A 21453-nucleotide genomic window follows, 5' to 3' on the forward strand; every position below is an offset into this window, starting at 1 on the left:
TTCAAAGTGCCGTAGAAATACAAATGTGTTATTTAGAAATTGTTCTGCTTAAATATCGTATATTATTATAGGGGAAATGATCAAATCATAGAGTAAATCAAATAATCAACAACTGCTTATAAAAAAAGTGTTATGACATAACAAAGATCAGGATCTAGCTTGGCCAAGCCTTACAGTCCAATCATCAAAATATTCAATTTTGTTTTTAACTCATTCACCCCTGAACTTTCATAAGAAACTATTCCAACCTTTGAATAGGAAGAGTTCAAATGTGTCTTTAGGGGTGAATGAGTCAAGTATCGCCAAAACATTTTGTTTTTTTGTTTTTCAAATGCCATGATATACATACATATTCTTTCAGCTTTGAAAATTTAATAAACATATATTGGCAACTGAAAATTTAGCTTCATTAGCTATTAAAATGTAAAATGTTAAAACATTGGTGCTGAACTTTGTTAAAGCTTTAAACTAAAATATCTAGCAGATAAACAATAATATTGACAAATTAATTCCGATTACATGATTCAAGTCTAATAAATAGGCAAGGGAGAAAACAAAAACAGAATCAATCAATTACCTCAATAATTAATACATGTTTTCCTTTAAATATTCAGTTACAGATGAAGTTCCATCCTATGTTTGGTTGGCTTGAGTGTTTTCCCTTACCAATACTTCCCTGAGTTAAAACTTCTGCTTAGGATATTGATTCACTATAGACATTGTTCACATCGACAATAAACAGGAGTAACGCTGATGTTTAAAAATCAAATTCAAATGCACACATTTCAAGAAATATTTGCCCATTTTCACATACAGGCTCATAAACAGCGTTTGTATTTATTTTTTATTTGCACATGAAATATATCTTCTGTCATGTTCACAAACAGAAAATGCTGTTTTCACCTTAATTTAAACAGTAAATGGTTCCCTCATTGTACTTACCCATACCTAAATAGTCTATTATTCAAATGCTTCATTTTTTATCTTATTTTCGTTTTTAGATTTCATCAAGTGTTATACTAATATTAATAATATGCTGGGTGCATTAAATAATTAAAATAGTTCAATTTAAAAAAAAATCATGCCAAAAAAAAACATGGCTATTCCAAACTACTTGTGAAGTCTGAGCCACTAAAAAGCAACATTTAAGACATTCCATAACTCATCAATTCAAAACAGTTCAGAAGAGATGGAAGAAATAATTCAGTGACCAGCTGGTCAAACTAGATGTAACATTATGTCTGGTTGAATTAACTTTCTTATACTGATCACAAGAAAAAACAATCTCACAAGATATTGATATAAGATATATATATTATTTATAAAACATTATTTCTTTTAATTGTTCTTACTCATTATTTTCAACTTTCAGATTATATCTTATTCTAGATTCAGCCAACTCTTCGTATATAACTGAAAAGTTTTCCTTTTTATTGGTGATACAATTTCTAAAATGTTGCTTTCCACATCAGTCCTTCAGCTCAAACATAATAAATTTGGGAACAGCTGTTACAATTGTGATAAATTCTAAAATTACCGTAAACATGACAAAAGGTTATAGTTTATTCAAATTAATTAGTGTGAAGGTGTTTCGGTCAGTAATGAGACCAAAAATTAATGTATCTGCATCAACAAAGTTCACATAAAAATTCCACACTTAATAAATCTTACAGAAATTATGCATATATATGTAAAATATTACGTACAGTGTACATGTGACTACTATTACTACTATCGGTCCTATAGATCGAAGCATGTTTCATTAACCCTTTTCCCCCTATGCAACTTTAGAAGACTCTACCATGCATTGATCTAGATAAGTCCATTATGGTCTACTGTGGTGAAAGGGTTAACATTTATACTCTACCTACCAAACCAAAAATACCATCTTAACTCATTACATACCACTGGTGACAGCACTTTCATGACATCTTTTAACTTTTTCAACAAAATTTGTTATTCAAACTTTTACTAAGAGTTGTTTCGTGTGAAATGTGAAGAAACATAAAAATATTGGGAGTAGATTTGATAAATTTCTAATAGTTAATAACTTCTTATATCTTAATTTATCTTTAACAGTCATTACCTGTTCAACCATTATTACCATGCATTATAAGAAATTACCATCCAATCGTTATGCACAAACAGATACCATACAAACATTCTTGTGATCATGACCAAACATAAACTTTGAAAGAAGAATTTAGTCAGGATTTCACATTTAACTGTTTTATCACTAACAATTTACTTTAACACCAAAATACTACATACAGGCATAACCTATTTACCAATTAGTGAGTAAGCTAGAGATCTCAAACCAAGATTAGAGTGTATGGAAAACATTATCCATCACAGCTAAGGTTTCCTCTCTCATCTTTGTGCTTATAAACTATTTGTTTCTACTTCTTTTACGATATCAAATAAACATTACATTAAAAAACAGACAAATAAACAACAAAACAAAATAAACCCAGTGGGAAAAAATAATAGAATTTGGACAAGCCTTAAACAGATTTCTTTAGACTTAAGGACCAGGAATTTACATTTTGTCTGAAACATTTTGATATATAAAGTACATACAACATAATGTATTATTTCAATATGCCATTGACTGTTAACAGCAGGTCTGAAAATGTATGTATGATATAGCCTATGACAGCTAAACAAATGATATTTTTATGGAGTTTCAGTTGAAAATCTGTACTTTGTGAAAGTCATAACTTATTTAACTTTGAAGAACTTAATGCCGACTAGCAATGTTTAGCACATGAACCCAGGCAGCTATACCAAAGCACATATTCAGAATGAAAAATTCAAATGAAAGCACTGAAACTTTCAACTTTCTACTTAAATAGCATGAGTTGTACACTTTGTAGCGACTATTGTAAGGTGATGCAGGATTCGTCATGTCGACTGGACCCCTGACATACTTTGTACAGTGATAACAGCAATACACTGTATACATGTAGATGGCCTTCACTCCTATCTAGTTCCAGTTTGAATTGTTACGCCAGAGATACATGACCTATCTACACAGCCACAATAGTAAATAGCCTTTCATTGTGGTGACCACCTCTAACACTTGTAGTACACGGTACCACAACTACAGGCCCTTTTGTTCTTATCTTTATTATATCATTGACCACCTGTCTTGTCTGAACAACATTGTAGGTAAACTGTAGAGTGCCCTACCCTATAATTCAGATATACATTGTTCCTATATGGACCACATACATTGCATCTCCAGTGGTCACTCACACATCAGACATATTGTTTTTAATGTGCGTCTTCTCCACTAGCCGTGTGACCTGCCTCCCATTTCACTTTAACACTTCCATCTGATCTTTCGGCCCAGATAGTTCTGTAATTTGCTTAATGAGATATGTTTTTTCGTCAATGAATTGTTCATCCTCCGACCGCTCTGTGTGGAACTTGGTGAGAAATTCAACTAAGCGGTCTTTGTTCCGTAACAGTATATCCAGAATAGGTTTTGGCTTGTTGGGGTTGGCTACAAACACCTGAAAGCAAGAAATACAGAAAGAAATCAGACAAGACCGAACATTGTTTCACACTGATCAGTGTAAAGCAGATAAGGAAAATATTACGGAATCTCTTGTGCCAGCTGAAACAGTTAACTCATGATCATTCAGGAACAGGCTAGACAGAAACTGAACCAGAAGGAGAGTACCTAAGGTCCTTTATCAGAATAGCTATACCTGATAAGTAACACTGATATTGTATTTTGATGATAGTGTAAATTTTACAATTGATTAGAACATTGAACTAACCAGCAATCAACTTTCCCTTCAGTTGTCTCCTCAGCCAATGACAGTATGAAGGGAGACAAATCTGTCAGCCATATTTTTAAACCAGAATAAGAAAAACTTTGATTGGCATATTTGATGTTTTCCTAAACTGATCCTAACATGCTCTTACCTTGAACACATGGAAGGCTTCAAACTGGATATTGCGACTTTTCTCTCGCAGCATGTTCATCATCAGCTTGAGGTTGTCTGGACTGCTGATGTAGCGGGTCATTGTGGTGAAGTTATGTCGGTCTAGCAGCAACTCTCCTAGAAGCTGAAATAGAACAAAGTAATCCAGGTTTCTAATATATCAAAGGGCCTGTATCGCTCACTTGGATATTTAGCCAATCATGGCAAAAGATTCTCAATGAAAGAAGTATGGCAATTAAGATCTTGGGATTAACGCCATTCCCCTTGGCCAATCCTGGAATCAGGTGTTTCTTAATCTTCTTGCTCAGCATTGAAATAGGGTCGGGATCTCAAAGATTTCCATGTTTGTTGTACTGATAAAATATACCAACGCTCACTCAGTCATTGCTTGATGAAGGGACCAGTTGGTCTTGAAATGTTGCGAAAAGTTTAATGCCTACATAATTTGAGTATAAAGTAAAACTTTGATATAACACATACAAGTTTAGAGTTTTTTATGTAAGAACATTCCACATCACTTAAAGACATCCTCGATATCCAGAGGTTATGCTCACTTTCGCTCTCTGCACCCCTGGTCAAAGAAAAAGTGAAGGCTCAGTGTGCGCCACCTTGTTGATGAGACAAGAAGACTAGTTCCATCAAAAGAATCTCGCGGTCACGTAACGGTAAAAATCGACAGGCTTTGAAGTCAGGCGTCTCTCATTTGTAATCTTCAAAGGGCAGGTATCAGACTAGCGATTGGTAAGTTTTTTTACATGAGACCAATCCAACAGCTATGTTCGTGCCTTCAATTTTGCTATGACATATTCCAGGGGTGCAGAGAGCGAAAGTGAGCGTAACCTCTGGATATGGAGGATGCTTAAAGGGTGATCTTCACAGAACTGATATTGAATGATAATAATATACAATGTATTACGTCATCAAATGTACTCACTTTTAGGGCTTGTCGCCTTGTGACGTAGTTTTCTGAGCTGAGCAACTTCTGGTAATTGACAAAGAACCTATCATAGTTGGCCTCTAGAAACTCAGCTGACACCATTTTGTGTCTAGTAAGTAATTCCTGCAATAAATACAGATTGGTTATTTCTACAGTAGTTCTTATAATGATATTGTTGGCTGTCCAGACCATATGACCATGCCAATGAAAATAGGGTTGTTTCCTGTCGCATGTCCAAAAACAGGGAAAGTTATCTACATGTAGGTAGCGTATAAAACCTTTTGTACATAGATTAAACACTTAAGGATGTAGACTTTTCAGTGGTAACAGGAAATTGATCAGATAATATAATTATAATCATAACAGCCAGGAGACAGAAAACACATAATTTTTTAGGCCATTCAGCTCAGTTCACTTGGTACAATGTTATCGCTTAATATCACGAACTTAATAAAGTGTCGATATGGTCATGTATACTATATACAACTATTTGAAAGTTTTGTCAATATTTCCAAGCAATAAATTCATTGATATATTCTATAAAATTATGTTCAATTAATCCACCAAGAATCATTACCTTAAATGTAGAAAATGCATCAGAAGCGATATCAAACGTTGACAGTTCAACATAATCAAAAAACTTATAAAAGGCCTCGTGGTATAAGAGTATTTTGGTGAGACTCTCTATACGACAGCACTCTCGTAGCATGCGTCCACCAAGTAAGGCAGTCTCTGGCTCCTCATACCTACAAAGGAATACAACAGGATATGTGAGGAACTCGGATACATGTACAATATAAACAGAGTAGCTCACTGATCTGGAAAACACACAATAAAGAGGCCTACATTGTACAATTGTACATATGCTTATTTCACATTTGTTTATTATCAAATTTTAATTTCTTGTCCTAAATATACAAGAAAACCTGATGAAAACAGGTGTTTTTGCAAGATTCCATTACCGGTATTTACTTTTAAATTGCTAAGAATCATATGGGGGGATCCCGGAAAAAACACAGTTTTAAAACTTTATTTGCAAACTGACTCAGCATTACTTTGATATAACTATTCATTAGAACTCATTATTACTCCAGATTTTTGTAAATGTAGAAATAAGGCCATTAGAAGTAATGGCTGACTTTCCCACTGACTACAATATTAACACCACAACCACTTCTGTAAAATGTAGTGTGGCTGATAATTGTTATTCATAGGGTTAATACAAGTGAACATCAAACAACAGACATATGTGCTGTACCACTGCTCTCTACATGGAAAAACAAAGGATGTGAAACATGTATACTTCCCAATACCAGTCATTAGATCCCAAAACAACCCTATAGTTGGAAGGAAACAGATCACTGATCTACTTCCCTGACACGATTACCACTTATCCTACCTTTGTCAGCCTTACCACTGTAATACTTTAATATATTTACAAACAAGAGGTGCAGAGGGCATGTATTGCATACCTTGATACTAACCCTTTCACCACTGTAGACCAAAATGAACTTACCAAAATCAATGCATGGTAGAGTCTATTAAAGTTACATAGGGGTGAAAGGGCTAAACAACCACGGAAAATATTCTAATTGAAGTAGCATAATTTCAATTTTTTCCCTATCTTGGGCTCTACCCCTGTGGTCCTAACAATGCTTCATGGCAAATTTGGTTGAGAACTGTATATATAGAGGTTACACACGAGTGGTTGTTGAATATGGTTTTTATTTCACTCGAGTAAATTAATTTTCAAAAGTTACTTTTGAAAATTAACTGATCGGAGTGAAATAAATACCATAATCAACAACCACAAGTCGTGGGATCTGTTTCTACCACAATCTCAGTCGGAAACAGCTGGAGTAAAAATGTGTTTGTTGACAAGGCTGGTGTAGTGATATGACCCATATGTAAAAAGTTACTCATTAATATTCAAAAATAAATTTATTTTACAAATTTTATAATTTTCAAAATTAATGTTTCGGCAACAACTTTGTGAAAAAATAAAATAGATGAACGACTTTAAATATTGAGAGTGTGCAATATTGCATTAATTAATATAAATTAACCTCGGACCATATGCGTGTAAGCATATTGTACGAAGTCTGCCTCCCGCCAAGTGATGAAGACGAACTAATCGCTGTCAATGTCCAAATCCATAGGCCTGGGACGTTTCTTCGTGAGGCTTTATGATTGACGTTTATAGTGAGAGTTCTGCAGTAGACAGACTCTCCAAATATTAATAACGGGACGTTGAGAGAACGAAATATTTTCAGACACTGTTACAGATCTTGTTTGGGTTTCAAGACCTGGATACGCGACGGTATGGTGTTGAAACGATATCAAGCGTCTGTAGCAATTTTGCCTGAAAGCGAACAAATCTTTAAGCATCATCTTCTTTTGTTATTGCCGTAATAACCCCCTTTTCCCCATCGCATTACCTCACAAAAGTCACCAACATTTTCCGGATGTTGACAGTAGACGACTAAAACAAAACAGCACGCGCCAAAAAGTGTGTGAAAAAAGTCATCTGGTCAAGGTTCATCTTCTCGACCAATCAAAACTACGGAAGGTCATATACCAGGTGTGGTGTATAACTCATGTTTATTAAACAGTCTGCATGTTTATACAATAATCTGAGAGTGGAATAACACAGCGTATTGTGGTAGAGAACTGAATACGGCTATATCATTTTAAATTGTTTCCTTGTTATGACCTAGATATAACTACAAGGGGCAGGGCAAGTTCCTGGAGCCAATCCTAGTAGTATGATTGTATTCTTTTACTCACATGCCCAGCAAAGATATACTGTTTGTACGATAGGGTTCTCAACCAGTTATGAGCGATGGACTAAGATTTTCACTACTGATCTAGATCTTCATAATATATCCCAGTCTCATGGCTCTAGACTTTTGATCCTTCACATAGTATATTTTGGTTCATATGACCTAAAACGTTTACAAATAACAAAATAATTTTTAATTAACATAAAAACATACTTATTCAAAAGTTCAAACAGGACTTCTTGTTTCGTGCAAAGATATTCCACTGTTGGCATACGTGTACCAATCTGTCGTCTAAGAAGGTTGGCAAATATTCTATCAATGTCCTTCCTACCCTGTAACAAACGAAAGAACAACAAGTTAAATACAGATTTTTTTGTACATATTTTGTATGGGATACAGCTGCCAAGCATAAGTTTCAAAATGTCATTATAGTACATATTCTAGGACTCAAAATGTCATTATAGTACATATTCTAAGACTCAAAATGTATCAAATTTTTCAATGTAATGAAAACAGCTACAAGTGGAAAACTAAAAGACATGATCATGAGCCAAGTTGTTTAAATCAAGTTGTTAGTATTAATAAGTGCCAGCATCTCAAATTTTCAAAGAATTCAAAATGAAATTTGCAATATTTAACAGAGATGATGCAGTAACATTTTAATGAGTGTAGAATTTCAGTTATCTAAGTACACATTAGATTCTGAATAAAGAACTGGATAAAGTTAATGCAGACAAATGTTTGACAGAGGTCAGACCTTGGCCTGGTCAAGTAGACCTTTGACCTACTTTTCCAATGTCACATTGGATGACATGTTTGTTACAGTAAATTAACAACATTTACCTACATACCTCAATGACTTTATGATTTGGACTTCCAAACTGCTAGTCTCTCTCTCTCTATATATATGGATGAAGTGCTAGTAAGGGGACCTTGCATTGACCTTCACAAGTAAATGTACCAGTGAATGTATACCCCAAAAGTCAACATGGAAGCATTGTTGGATTAGGAGAATTATGGCAACGTTGACCTACTGCACAAGTTCAAGTGGGTCAACATATGACCCTGGCCTACATATCTCAAGGTCAATGCATACAAAGTGTTATGTGAAAAGAATGATTATGACATACATACCTCAAAATCAATGAATATTAGGCATTTCATGACAAAAACAACCTTGACCTACATACATGTACCTCAAAGTCAATGTAGGTAAGGCATTTCATAAGAGAAATGACCTTGACATTGGCCTACATATTTATGTTAAAGTCAATGCAGATGACATGCATGAGAAGAATGACATTGCCCTACAATACATACCTCAAAGTCAATGCGGATAAGATGTTTGATAAGTAATATCAGAGTGCCAGTATTGTAGACCTCCTGGGCCAGCTGAGCCACAACCTCAGTGGACGGCTCCGAGTCAGCACTGCCATACAGCATAGTCTTCATCACTTGCAGGTTCTTTGTCAAGTCCTCTGATACCTGATCAAAAATGGTAATAAATCCTTCAAAATAAGTTTAAATCATATGTAACCTTTTATCATGTGCTTCCTCTTTTTCACAGGTTACAGATCAGGTAAAATATGTGACAAAATTGGTAATAATAGTACATTAACAAGATTTGAAATGTGTGAAAAAAATTTTTTTACTGTACACAATAAAACACACAAAATGTACTTCGTTTCACAGTTCCTTTTTTTTAGAATCAATTAAACTAGTACATTTTTTTGCTGTAAGCTGGTTTAACAAAACCAACAACGTATATGTTTTATTTAACTGCCACTGGTTCTATGCCACCTAGCTAGCACTTCCACATGCATGCATGCCTGCCTGTCTTAAAGCACTTTTTTCCATAATGCCATATACATGCACTTCACCGGAATGTTACAGTAGGGAAACAATTACCCAACACAGACCAGTTTATTCCTTACCCTTGCTTATTGAAGTTCTGTGGGCTGGAGAAAACACATTCTCTGAAAATTCCATGCTACAACAAGTTTCGGAAATGAACCTGGCACCTGTGGAATCCTGTAGTGTTACATTGATTATAAACACTCCGCCATGTCTGCCCATTACCTCCTACCATCCTAACAGAGATGTATTAGCAATGACACACTGGACTCACCTTTTTGTCAGTCTGGTATCCTTTGGCGGACTTGGTGCCCAGGACCTGCAGCTGGTCCTTGATGGCCTTCACCAGTTCCTGGGGACTCTTTTTGGAACTCCCAAAGAACGGCATGGTGCTGTTCTCCCAGGTCAAAGGTCAACACACAAGTGATGGAGAAATAGGCAGTGTGTCTGAAACCAAGTACAGAAGGTCAAGGTAATCAAATACATATTGTCAAAGAACAGACATCAAATGTATATCAGAAACCATGGTCAAGTCAAATCAACAAACTAGTGTTGGAGGAGTGTAAGCAGTGAGTCTGAAACTAAGGTCAAAGGTTACACACAAATTAAAAATAGATGATGTAAAATTAAGAATAACCAGCATGTTTAAAACCCTGGTAAAAGGCTGAATCATACATGTATTAATGCATGTGATGGAGGTAGGTGCAGCAAGTCTAAAGACAAGGTCACAGCTGGTTATATATATAACACACAGGTGGTAGAGGTATAAACAGTATGTATTAAAGCATTACATCAAAAGGTTGTATTTGTTGTCGAGTTAGTCTGAAACCAAAATCAAATATCAACATACAAAAATGTATACACAAGTACAGTTCAAAGTCAAAACATTGACCGAAAATGCAACTACAATTGTTTGTGTATTCAAATATATGCAATAAATCATTTTTCCGAGCAATGAATTTGGCATGGGAATATTATAAAATAACAAAAAAAGTTTATTTCAGTATATTGAACAAAAACATTACATTATATGTAATAAATATATGCGTACAAAAAATATAAGATTTTCAGACAGAGCTCTACCCAAATTACTGTTGTCTAGTTAATTCAAAATCAAACTAAAAATATGACATGATTATAGCCAGCTGGTGCACGCACATGTACACATTATATCATAATTACTACACTATACTGTAACAGTCCTTGATCCCAATCATCATCCCAGCCCTCCTTACTATATCCCTGTACACATTATATGATATACTACACTATACTGTCACAGTCCTTGATCACAATCATCATCCCAGCCCTCCTTACAATATCCATGTACACATTATATCATATACTACACTATACTGTCACAGTCCTTGATCACAATCATCATCCCAGCCCTCCTTACAATATCCCCGTACACATTATATGATATACTACACTATACTGTCACAGTCCTTGACCCCAATCATCATCCCAGACCTCCTTACAATATCCCTGTACACTTTATATCATATACTATACTATACTGTCACAGTCCTTGATCCCAATCATCATGCCAGACCTCCTTACAATATCCCTGTAAACATCATATCATATACTATACCATACTGTCACAGTCCTTGATCCCAATCATCATCCCAGTCCTCCTTACAATATCCCTGTACACTTCATATCATATACTATACTATACTGTCACAGTCCTTGATCCCAATCATCATGCCAGCCCTCCTTACAATATCCCTGTACACATTATATCATATACTATACTATACTGTCACAGTCCTTGATCCCAATCATCATGCCAGACCTCCTTACAATATCCCTGTAAACATCATATCATACACTACACTATACTGTCACAGTCCTTGATCACAATCATCATCCCAGCCCTCCTTACAATATCCATGTACACATTATATCATATACTACACTATACTGTCACAGTCCTTGACCCCAATCATCATCCCAGACCTCCTTACAATATCCCTGTAAACATCATATCATACACTACACTATACTGTCACAGTCCTTGATCACAATCATCATCCCAGCCCTCCTTACAATATCCCCGTACACATTATATGATATACTACACTATACTGTCACAGTCCTTGACCCCAATCATCATCCCAGACCTCCTTACAATATCCCTGGAAACATCATATCATATACTACACTATACTGTCACAGTCCTTGACCCCAATCATCATCCCAGACCTCCTTACAATATCCCTGGAAACATCATATCATATACTACACTATACTGTCACAGTCCTTGATCACAATCATCATCCCAGCCCTCCTTACAATATCCCTGGACACTTCATATCATATACTATACTATACTGTCACAGTCCTTGATCCCAATCATCATCCCAGACCTCCTTACAATATCCCTGTAAACATCATATCATATACTACACTATACTGTCACAGTCCTTGATCCCAATCATCATCCCAGCCCTCCTTATAATATCCCTGTACACTTTTATAGCTGTATTGGTAACAAGATCATTATAACTACGTACAATGTACAAGATGTCATTGACCAGTGAATTACTTTGACATCCGATACCACTGATCCTACAGATATTGTAGGATAGAAACGCTATCAAATGATACATGTGATCCTTAAATAACTCGGTGTTAGTCTGAGCTGGTGTCACAAAAAGTTCACAGCCAGTATAAAACATACAGCAGCACCTGACAGTCTAGTGACAGGAATCAGTTTCATTTTCACAATCAATTATCTAACACATAACCAATTGATTATCAATATACATTATAATTGGTCTATGTGCTTTTAGAATAATTCTTGCTGAAAATACAGAATCTAAAGAGTTTTGAAACAAAACTACATTAAAATTACAATTAGCTGGAAGCCCCATATATCCCCATCCCTGGGCCCCCTGTTTCAATACCCCCCACCCCACAAATTTATTTGGCTATGGTTTATGTCCATGATTTCCCTATCTGATATATCCCTATAGATAAACATGTCTCTATGTATGTATACAGTGTTGGGTTGTACTTTAGGTGTCTATTGACTGAGAGCAGGTCCACTGTCGATGTTTACCTTATGCACTCTCTCATATATTCATCCTATTCTAAAACATGTACAGTGAGCTTTAACAGAAAGTATCAGACATTCATAGCACATATATATGATGTATAGACAGATAGGGCAAAGACATTTCACATCAATACAGGATGTAAATTTCATTGTTTACAAATCAAACCAACAAGTTAAATTCTAATATTTAAATCCATAACCTCAAAGCTAATAAGTCTACCAGTGTGGCAAATTTGAAATTGTTCATCATCACTTGAACAATTAGTTCCTTTATTTTGAATACATGATAAAATATTCAAGGAAGTCCAAATATCTACATTTTCTCACTGTCGAACAACAAGGTGTAAAGCCAGGTTGGAGCACCGAGTGAGTGTTATAAGACTTCACACACTGGTCTAGATACTGTACTATATAGATACAACACACCACCACCTGTCAATTAGCTATAGCTCTGATGACAATAAACAGTTTAACACCAAACACTCAATGTTAGAACACTTGATCGTGATAGAGTCCAGATCACCTGGTTTAATTGATGCACTGGGAGTCGGATCACTGATATATATATATATATATACATGTGTGCAGTCGGTGCTGCATCACACACACACGCCGCGGATGCCAACCCCACTCCCCAAGTCACCAGATCAATATTTGTGTGCATGCTAGACATGAGTAAATCTTCCTACTTCTGGTGCAACAGGTAGGAGCCCAAGTCTACAGCTTGGTGTTTCAATTTGTCTATCCTGCTTTTTTCAGAAACGTTGTTGTTTGCAAGAGCAATAGATAGACATTAATAGTTCCACAAAAAGTATACGACTACTGCATGCAGCACTTTGTTTTAGAACGTTTATCCTCTAAGTATTATTTTTGCCATCAAAATAGCTTTCACGATGTGTCCCTAATACAACATTTAAACTGCGAGTGTTAAAAGGCCTTTTCAGGTCCACATACATTTAAAAATGCAATTTGTAACAGAAACCTGTATTTTCTCAGAAAATTATTAATAAACGTATTTGTAATAAATTATATGAAAAGACTGATATTTACATCAAGGTTCATATCGCAAAATTTGGAATCATTTTATACATCATTTACAGTTTTTATGTTATTTAATGAAAGATTTGAATTCCATGATCCCAGCTGTCATTTATTAATTGACATTTACAGTGTAAGTGAACAATAAAATGAACATGCAATTTGCACGATAGACAATTTTAAACTTTTTCTACAACAAACTCAATCATCTATATTATTATAAATGCTGTGCATGTGCATGTATACATACATGTATCCTAAAATTATTTGGGATTGAAAAAAAAAAAAAATCTCCGCACATGCATATAAATTAAGTAAAAAATTTTTTTTTTATGTATAGTTAATTACCTACCTATCCTATTTTTTTTCAGACACGTAACAGGAAGCAAACATGTTTTTTGTTTGGCCTGATGCATCCTATTTTCATGATATTCAAAGCTACATCTCCAAACAATTAAATTTGCATGCATATATGCATATGGTTATTGCACGTGAGTCACATCGCTAGTTTCCCTTGCGATGATACATCAGCAGGCAGTGGAACATTATTTGAGTGAGACAGTCTGGACTTGCTAAAGTGAGTTCTATCTGTTATTCTGTAATTAAACTGAATTGTACAAAATCATAATCCTGCCTCATATCATTTATGGCAGACAATGCATACTGAAATACACTGTGTGAGGAATATTTTAGCCAAAAATATACATAATTATAACTAAAGCTCATTATAAGATGTATCCCTGTCACCAGAAAGACTGGTCTCCAAATCTTCTGGATTGTAATTAATGTTGAACATTAATGATTCTTGTGAGGCAATATTTGGGGAACTATCATACAACTTCAGGGTAAACTAAGGTTCCCATATATGTGGTAACCAAATAGTTTTCCATGTTCTATGTATAAGAGAATTTATCTTAACATTTTCTCGGAAAATTTGAAGTTATTGTGCTCATGCGGCCTACAAAGTTATGGTGATTTATTCAGACATGCCTGACTGCTCCTCATACCTGCAAGCTGCAGGACATATTTCATTATCAGAGACCTAGACTCCTGCAACTGGCCATGTATATTCGGAACAATTATATGTAGTTACAAGTTTCAACACATATGCATTTAACCCTAGGCCAGTGACCATAGGTCAAGATCATCATATGTATACATTAACAAACTCAAAACTGTAGTTCTTAATCGAAGAATAATATAACATATGTAAACACATGTACTACAGGCCAAGCTTTGTGATCCTTGTACATGTGAAGTCTTTATAATTCAGACAATTTTTTTTTTCTAAGATTTTTACATGTTTCATCCCCAAAACTTTGAGAGTAGTTCAGTTATTTATTTGAACAAAATTGATTGTCCTTCACCTGCACGATAGTAAATGCTACTGGCCGAATATCATGATTGTCCCTCACCTGGACGATAGTAAATACTACTTGCCGTATATCATGATTGTCCTACACCTGCACGATAGTAAATACTACTGGCCGAATATCATGATTGTCCTTCACCTGCACGATAGTAAATACTACTGGCCAAATATCATGATTGTCCTTCACCTGCACGATAGTAAATACTACTGGCCAAATATCATGATTGTCCTTCACCTGCACGATAGTAAATACTACTGGCCGAATATCATGATTGTCCCTCACCTGCACGATAGTAAATACTACTGGCCTAATATCATGATTGTCCTTCACCTGCACGATAGTAAATACTACTGGCCAAATATCATGATTGTCCCTCACCTGGACGATAGTAAATACTACTGGCCGAATATCATGATTGTCCTTCACCTGGACGATAGTAAATGCTACTGGCCGAATATGATGATTGTCCCTCACCTGCACGATAGTAAATGCTACTGGCCGAATATCCTGATTGTCCTTCACCTGCACGATAGTTAATGCTACTGGCCGAATATCATGATTGTCCTTCACTTGCACGATAGTAAATACTACTGGCCGAATATCATGATTGTCCTTCACCTGCACAATAGTAAATACTACTGGCCAAATATCATGATTGTCCCTCCCCTGGACGATAGTAAATACTACTGGCCGAATATCATGATTGTCCTACACCTGCACAATAGTAAATGCTACTGGCCGAATATCATGATTGTCCTACACCTGCACGATAGTAAATGCTACTGGCCGAAAGTCATGATTGTCCCTCACCTGCACGATAGTAAATGCTACTGGACGAATGTCATGATTGTCCCTCACCTGCACGATAGTAAATACTACTGGCCAAATATCATGATTGTCCTTCACCTGGACGATAGTAAATGCTACTGGCCGAATATACTGATTGTCCTTCACCTGCACGATAGTTAATGCTACTGGCCGAATATCATGATTGTCCTTCACCTGCACGATAGTTAATGCTACTGGCCGAATATCATGATTGTCCTACACCTGCACAATAGTAAATGCTACTGGCCGAATATCATGATTGTCCTGCACCTGGACGATAGTAAATGCTACTGGCCGAATATCATGATTGTACTTCACCTGGACGATAGTAAATGCTACTGGCCGAATATACTGATTGTCCTTCACCCGCACGATAGTTAATGCTACTGGCCGAATATCATGATTGTCCTACACCTGCACGATAGTAAATGCTACTGGACGAATGTCATGATTGTCCCTCACCTGCACGATAGTAAATACTACTGGCCGAATATCATGATTGTCCCTCACCTGCACGATAGTAAATGCTACTGGCAGTGAATTGGTTAATTAGGTGAGGTTGATTTTTGACCTTTAACCTTGAAAGTGGGTCATGAGAGTAATTCAATGAACAAATAAACTGGATAGATCTATGCATTCATAATCATCACTGCATGCTACAGGTCAAACTATCCCTTAAGTCTCTTGCTTCTTCAGGAAATGAAGCAAAAAGTTGACAGAAACAGACATTTGATCAATGCAAGATCACAACAAGCCACAAATTGATATGTTATTCCAATTTGATCGCCACATAATTTGAAGTACTGCAGGCTAATGAACTGTTTCATGAGACTGCAGCTGTTAGTCCCTCTATAGATTAAAGTACCAGTGAAATGATAACCACACCCTCTACTTCATCATTGGGATTGTAGAGCCACATATACACTGACAAGATGATGTGGAGCAATTCCATTTATACATTTGTCCTTACAAATTTAGCAGAACATTCTCATCTCAGTAGTTGTGCCTCCCCATCCCCAGCAGTCAGTCACTGTCAGTACAACAATTAAAACACTGCTTGGCAACCATTCTAGCAGGATGGACAAAGGTTGGTATAAATTCTGTGTCTTTGACCACCAACCACCATAGGAGGACAATGGGGACCATGCATAGACAGAGATCTGTGGACCATAGCCACTGTGTCGACGGTCTATCTAGATCTGCACCTGAGAAGCAGTTTGATTTTAGGGTGTGACCTCGAAAGGCATAAGGACTTTTTGAATATCAAGAGGGTCTGTTTAGCAGCAACTTATACCCCCCACGTCTCTGAAACACAGACTACCCTCAGTAAAAGATGTAAAACCAGTAACCAAACAACACCAATCATATCAGATCCAAATAGCAACCTCAACAAGGGCAGCAGAGATTGAGACCTGATGGCAATGTAGACACCTTTTTGTCACATGTTGATGATCCATCAATCAGCATCATTGCAATGTATGACCTGTCTGTTACTGTAACAGACACAGTATGTTACCTTCAACAACATGTGAAGCTAAATTAAACTTCGAATGGCATGTGAAACACTGTTAGAAATATATTTTATACAGATATCAGGGGGGCGGGGGTTAATTGTTTAATGTGGAGAGTATGAGGGTAAGCTGTTCCATTCCGCTATGGTCCTTGGCATGTAAGAGAACTTGAAAAAGTCTTTGGATGCCTGAATTGGACGATAGCATTGGTTCCCCTGAGTGAGTCCTGGAGTCAGCCTTGGTTAAGTACTGGTCGGCTGGTATAGCTATGAGATCGTGATCGAGTGATCTTATAGAAGTTGACCAGCCTGGCCTTCCTCCGACGACTCTGCAAGGAGTCCCACTTGAGGGAGTCAACCATTGCGGAGACATAACCTGGAGTTCTCGAGTGAAAGTCATTATAGACGTATCTGGCAGCTCTTCTCAGGACAGACTCGAGTTGATATGGTCTGCACGGTATGGGTCCCAGGCAGAGCATGAGTATTCAAGCTGAGGTCTTACCAGGGCAGAGTAAGTGAGGGCTTTGACCCGCCAGGTGCATCCAGATATGTTGCAGCGCAGGAATCCTAGAGTTCTGTAGGCTTTGGCACAAATGCTGCTAACATGTGGGCCCCAGGATAGGTCATGGGATAAATTTAAAGTTACCCCCAGCTGCTACTTGCTAATTAACTGGGACTACCTGTAGTGATTTCTGGTGGATTGAATAGTCGAAGGAAATGGGAATATGTGTTTTAGATGTCATGATGACAAAGCATCTATCAGCATTCATTTGCCAGTCAGATTCCCATTTCTGGAGGTTTACAAGATCTTGTTGGGAGTTGCTCACAGTCTCTGACTGTATTGATGGGTCTATAAAAGGCGTTCCCACTATGGCTCATTTCCCCTTAATCCCGTTTGCCAACAAGGTTGTTTCGCCCTAATACAAATATATATTTTCAAATGATAAGTATCTGATGATATGTTTAAAACCTTTTTTTTTTAATAATTTCGCAAGGTGCAAGCTAAGTGGTAGCTACATTGTATGTACAGACCCGCGCCTGGTCAACCACATACACATCTAAAGAGTCTAATGACAAAGAAGACGATAGGAGACCTAGAAAAGCTGGAGATTAGACTGTCATTGCCATACACAACTAAACAGGACTAAAACATTGCACTCTAAAAATATGTTTAGGCCTAGGGTGAAACAACTTGGTTTGAAATAACCTCAGGGCAAACGGGATTTAGGGCGAAACCACCTGACACCTCCTGAAATCAAACTGTGATTAGATTCGTTACTACACAAACATATCATCCAACAGTATTCTACATACCAAAATGTGTCAACATCAAGTTCAACGACACACCTTTATTCAGTCATCCCATCGTGACTGTCAAAGTAGTCGACAACGTTTTCCTGTCAAAATAGGGTGATGACATATTGAAACCATTTACCCAACAGAATCGCCTGTAAATCGAGCTTCACAGACTATAATGTTGGAAAACACCATTCTTGTAAAAGCATAAACATAATTTCGACTGATTTGGCACAAGAAGACAGCAGATGGGACCACACGACTTACAGTTACATTCTGTGATGAAAATGAGGTTATTTACAGCATAAGTTTGTCCATTATGTGGACGACATGGATTTAGAGACAATCACAAGTCCTTCTGAGTCGAATGTAACTTACAAAAGTCTCCACGTTGAGCTGTAACCAATTATTTACATCCAGGAAGACAAACTAAACCACTTACCAAACGTACTCGTCCAATGTATACCTGAAGATATTGTGAAGTGACGTCACATGTACAAGATCCTCATTGCGCATACACGGAAGTGAAACTAAAATGGAAACAGGACAACATGTGTACGTGTGCACAGTGGCGAAGAGAGGGAACTTTGAACCCAGATTAATGATTTGAGAAGAAACTAGTCACGTATACTTTTACTACAAATCATGGAGGTAGGAAGAACCCAACCTGTTAGGACAGATGTCATCGTTATTGGAGCTGGGATTTCAGGACTAGCGGCTGCCAAATGTCTACACGAAGCTGGGTTGGAAACTCTAGTGTTAGAGAGGACTGGGGAAGTTGGAGGGCTGTGGACTTTCAGAGAGCATGACTATGGTGTGATGAGGTTCACACACATGTACGTATTTGCACAAAAATTGACATTCATTTATGTATACAAATACCCTACCATGACCATACGTACATGTCAAAATATATTCTATGCTCAGTAATACAGGTCCAGTACGCTCTGCCGATTGAGCTATATAGCTGTAAAGACCTATAATAGCTCTATTGACCTATCTGAAATAGGTCTTAATAGCTATTTTCATGTGATTTTCTTTTTAAAAAAAAACGAAACATGGTCGCTTTTAAAATAAGATTTTATCATTAGGTTGATAACAAAAGACATCAAATATAAGTATTATTTTTAAAAAATAATGATGTAAAAGAATCGGAAAATTTTCCATTTATGAACAATGAAAATAAACATCTAACTGTATGCTCTCTGTAGTCAACATTACCATAAACCTTATTGTTTTATGCGACTTTGCTTTATTTTAATGAAATTTGAAATCTGAGAAAATATAGCTCAATACAGCTTTAATTTATAGGTGTATATAGCTAATATAGGTATTTATATCTATATAGCTGTAAAGACCTATAATAGCTCTATTGACCTATCTGAAATAGGTCTTAATAGTTATTTTCATGTGATTTTCTTTTTTAAAGAAAACGAAACATGGTCGCTTTTAAAATAAGATTTTATCATTAGGTTGATAACAAAAGACATCAAATATAAGTATTCTTTTTAAAAAATAATGATGTAAAAGAATCGGAAAATTTTACATTTATGAAAAATGAAAATAAACATCTAACTGTATGCTTTTTGTAATAAACATTACCATCAACCTTATTGTTTAATGCGACTTTGCTTTAATTTAATGAGATTTGAAATCTGAGAAAATATAGCTCAATACAGCTATAATTTATAGGTGAATATAGCTATATAGGTCTTTATAGCTATATAGCTCAATCGGCAGAGTGTACTGGACCTGGTTACATGCCACGACAAGTGACAGTTGTGACATATTATCCAATATAACTAACATACCTTGCATAGTGACATATAGCTATGACCACAGACTTAGACAGGGTTTTTCCCAAATCATGTAGATTCTCGCGCTTTCTAGCAGTTTCTCACAACATGAAAGTGCCCTAGACATATTTCCTATGTTGCCTAAATTCCCTCTAATCTAATTCCGTGCTATGACATATATATATATATATATAATTCAATAGAGGTACACCACAAAATATATCTGTAGTGCGACTGGGTCGATCACCGGCGAGCAGGTAGCTCAATTGATTAGAGCGTCTGCCGAGTGTTCGGAGGGTCCAGGTTTAGAACCCCAACCTAGCATTTGCATTTCTCTTTGTCCTGTTTCAAATTTAGCACCCAACGAAATATACCCACAGAAAGTGGTAAAGAGACTTCATTGTGTGTCTTCGGGTTTTAAGGCTTTGTAAAAGGAGAGAGGAGTGTAGCGGAACTGGCCCAGGACTGGTTCATTCGCAGGCGACCTGAGGTGGCTCAATTGAGTAGAGGGTCCGTCTGGAGTTGGGAGGGTCCTGGATTCAGACCCTGGTCTAGCAGTGCATTTCTCTTTCTCCTGCTACATAACTATGACAAAGAGATTTATCGAAGTATAATAATTACCAAACAAGAGGCCCAATGGGCCTGCATCGCTCACCTGGTATAAATCTCACACTTGTAACCTTAAAAGTGATCTAAAATAAAGCTACAGGCAAAATATCAGTATTTATGATTAAAATTCGTTCAAAAGACCCTGTTAATTCTTTTTTAAACATTTCACCCCTGTGATTGAAAGTCGAACAAAGTCATTATGTTGAACAAATTTTATAGCCTTCCATGTCAGGATGCAACTTGCAAAGTATCAACATCCTGGGACCCATGGTTATTCAGAAGAGGTCGTTTAAAGATTTTAAACAAATTTGACCCCTGTGACCTTGAATATAAGTCAAAGTCATTCACTTTAACAAACATAGTAGTCCTTGATCCCAGCATGCTACTGACTAAATATCAACATCCT

The 21453-nt window shown here is 36.5% G+C and overlaps 2 protein-coding genes across 3 annotated transcripts in view; one reads left to right on the top strand and one right to left on the bottom strand.

The window, feature by feature from the left end:
- Positions 1–309: 309 nt before the first annotated feature.
- LOC110448090 (protein Mo25-like) lies at positions 310–19147 on the bottom strand. Of its 2 annotated transcripts, none has more exons than XM_021494141.1 (8): positions 19085–19147; positions 9805–9977; positions 8997–9161; positions 7890–8008; positions 5471–5639; positions 4891–5016; positions 3937–4080; positions 310–3518 (listed from the first exon to the last, which is right to left on the bottom strand). In XM_021494141.1, exons 2-8 carry the CDS (start codon positions 9916–9918, stop codon positions 3321–3323), a joined length of 1035 nt encoding a protein of 344 aa, XP_021349816.1. In that variant the 5' UTR covers positions 9919–9977; positions 19085–19147; the 3' UTR covers positions 310–3320. The 2 variants fall into 2 exon arrangements, with proteins under 2 accessions (XP_021349816.1, XP_021349818.1); XM_021494143.1 differs by having other exon boundaries at positions 19021–19096.
- Positions 19148–19168: 21 nt separating this feature from the next.
- LOC110448089 (dimethylaniline monooxygenase [N-oxide-forming] 5-like) overlaps positions 19169–21453 on the top strand; it is a 16505-nt gene continuing 14220 nt past the window's right edge. The window contains exon 1 of the mRNA XM_021494140.1: positions 19169–19478. Coding sequence (XP_021349815.1) covers positions 19288–19478 — 191 coding nt within the window. The 5' untranslated portion in view covers positions 19169–19287. The remainder of the gene's footprint in view (positions 19479–21453) is intronic.

The sequence above is a fragment of the Mizuhopecten yessoensis genome, unplaced genomic scaffold (genome assembly GCF_002113885.1).
Source record: "Mizuhopecten yessoensis strain PY_sf001 unplaced genomic scaffold, ASM211388v2 scaffold3819, whole genome shotgun sequence".
NCBI lineage: Eukaryota > Metazoa > Mollusca > Bivalvia > Pectinida > Pectinidae > Mizuhopecten > Mizuhopecten yessoensis.

Bases quoted from the DNA above. Each gene is read 5' to 3' on its own strand.
- LOC110448090 (XM_021494141.1), bottom strand. From the start codon at position 9,918: ATGCCGTTCTTTGGGAGTTCCAAAAAGAGTCCCCAGGAACTGGTGAAG. The intron at 8,009-8,996 runs GTATGTATTGTA...CGTTTGTTACAG, and splicing joins TTATCCGCATTGACTTTGAG to GGTAGGAAGGACATTGATAG. The intron at 3,519-3,936 runs GTAAGAGCATGT...TCTTGCTTTCAG, and splicing joins AAGCCTTCCATGTGTTCAAG to GTGTTTGTAGCCAACCCCAA.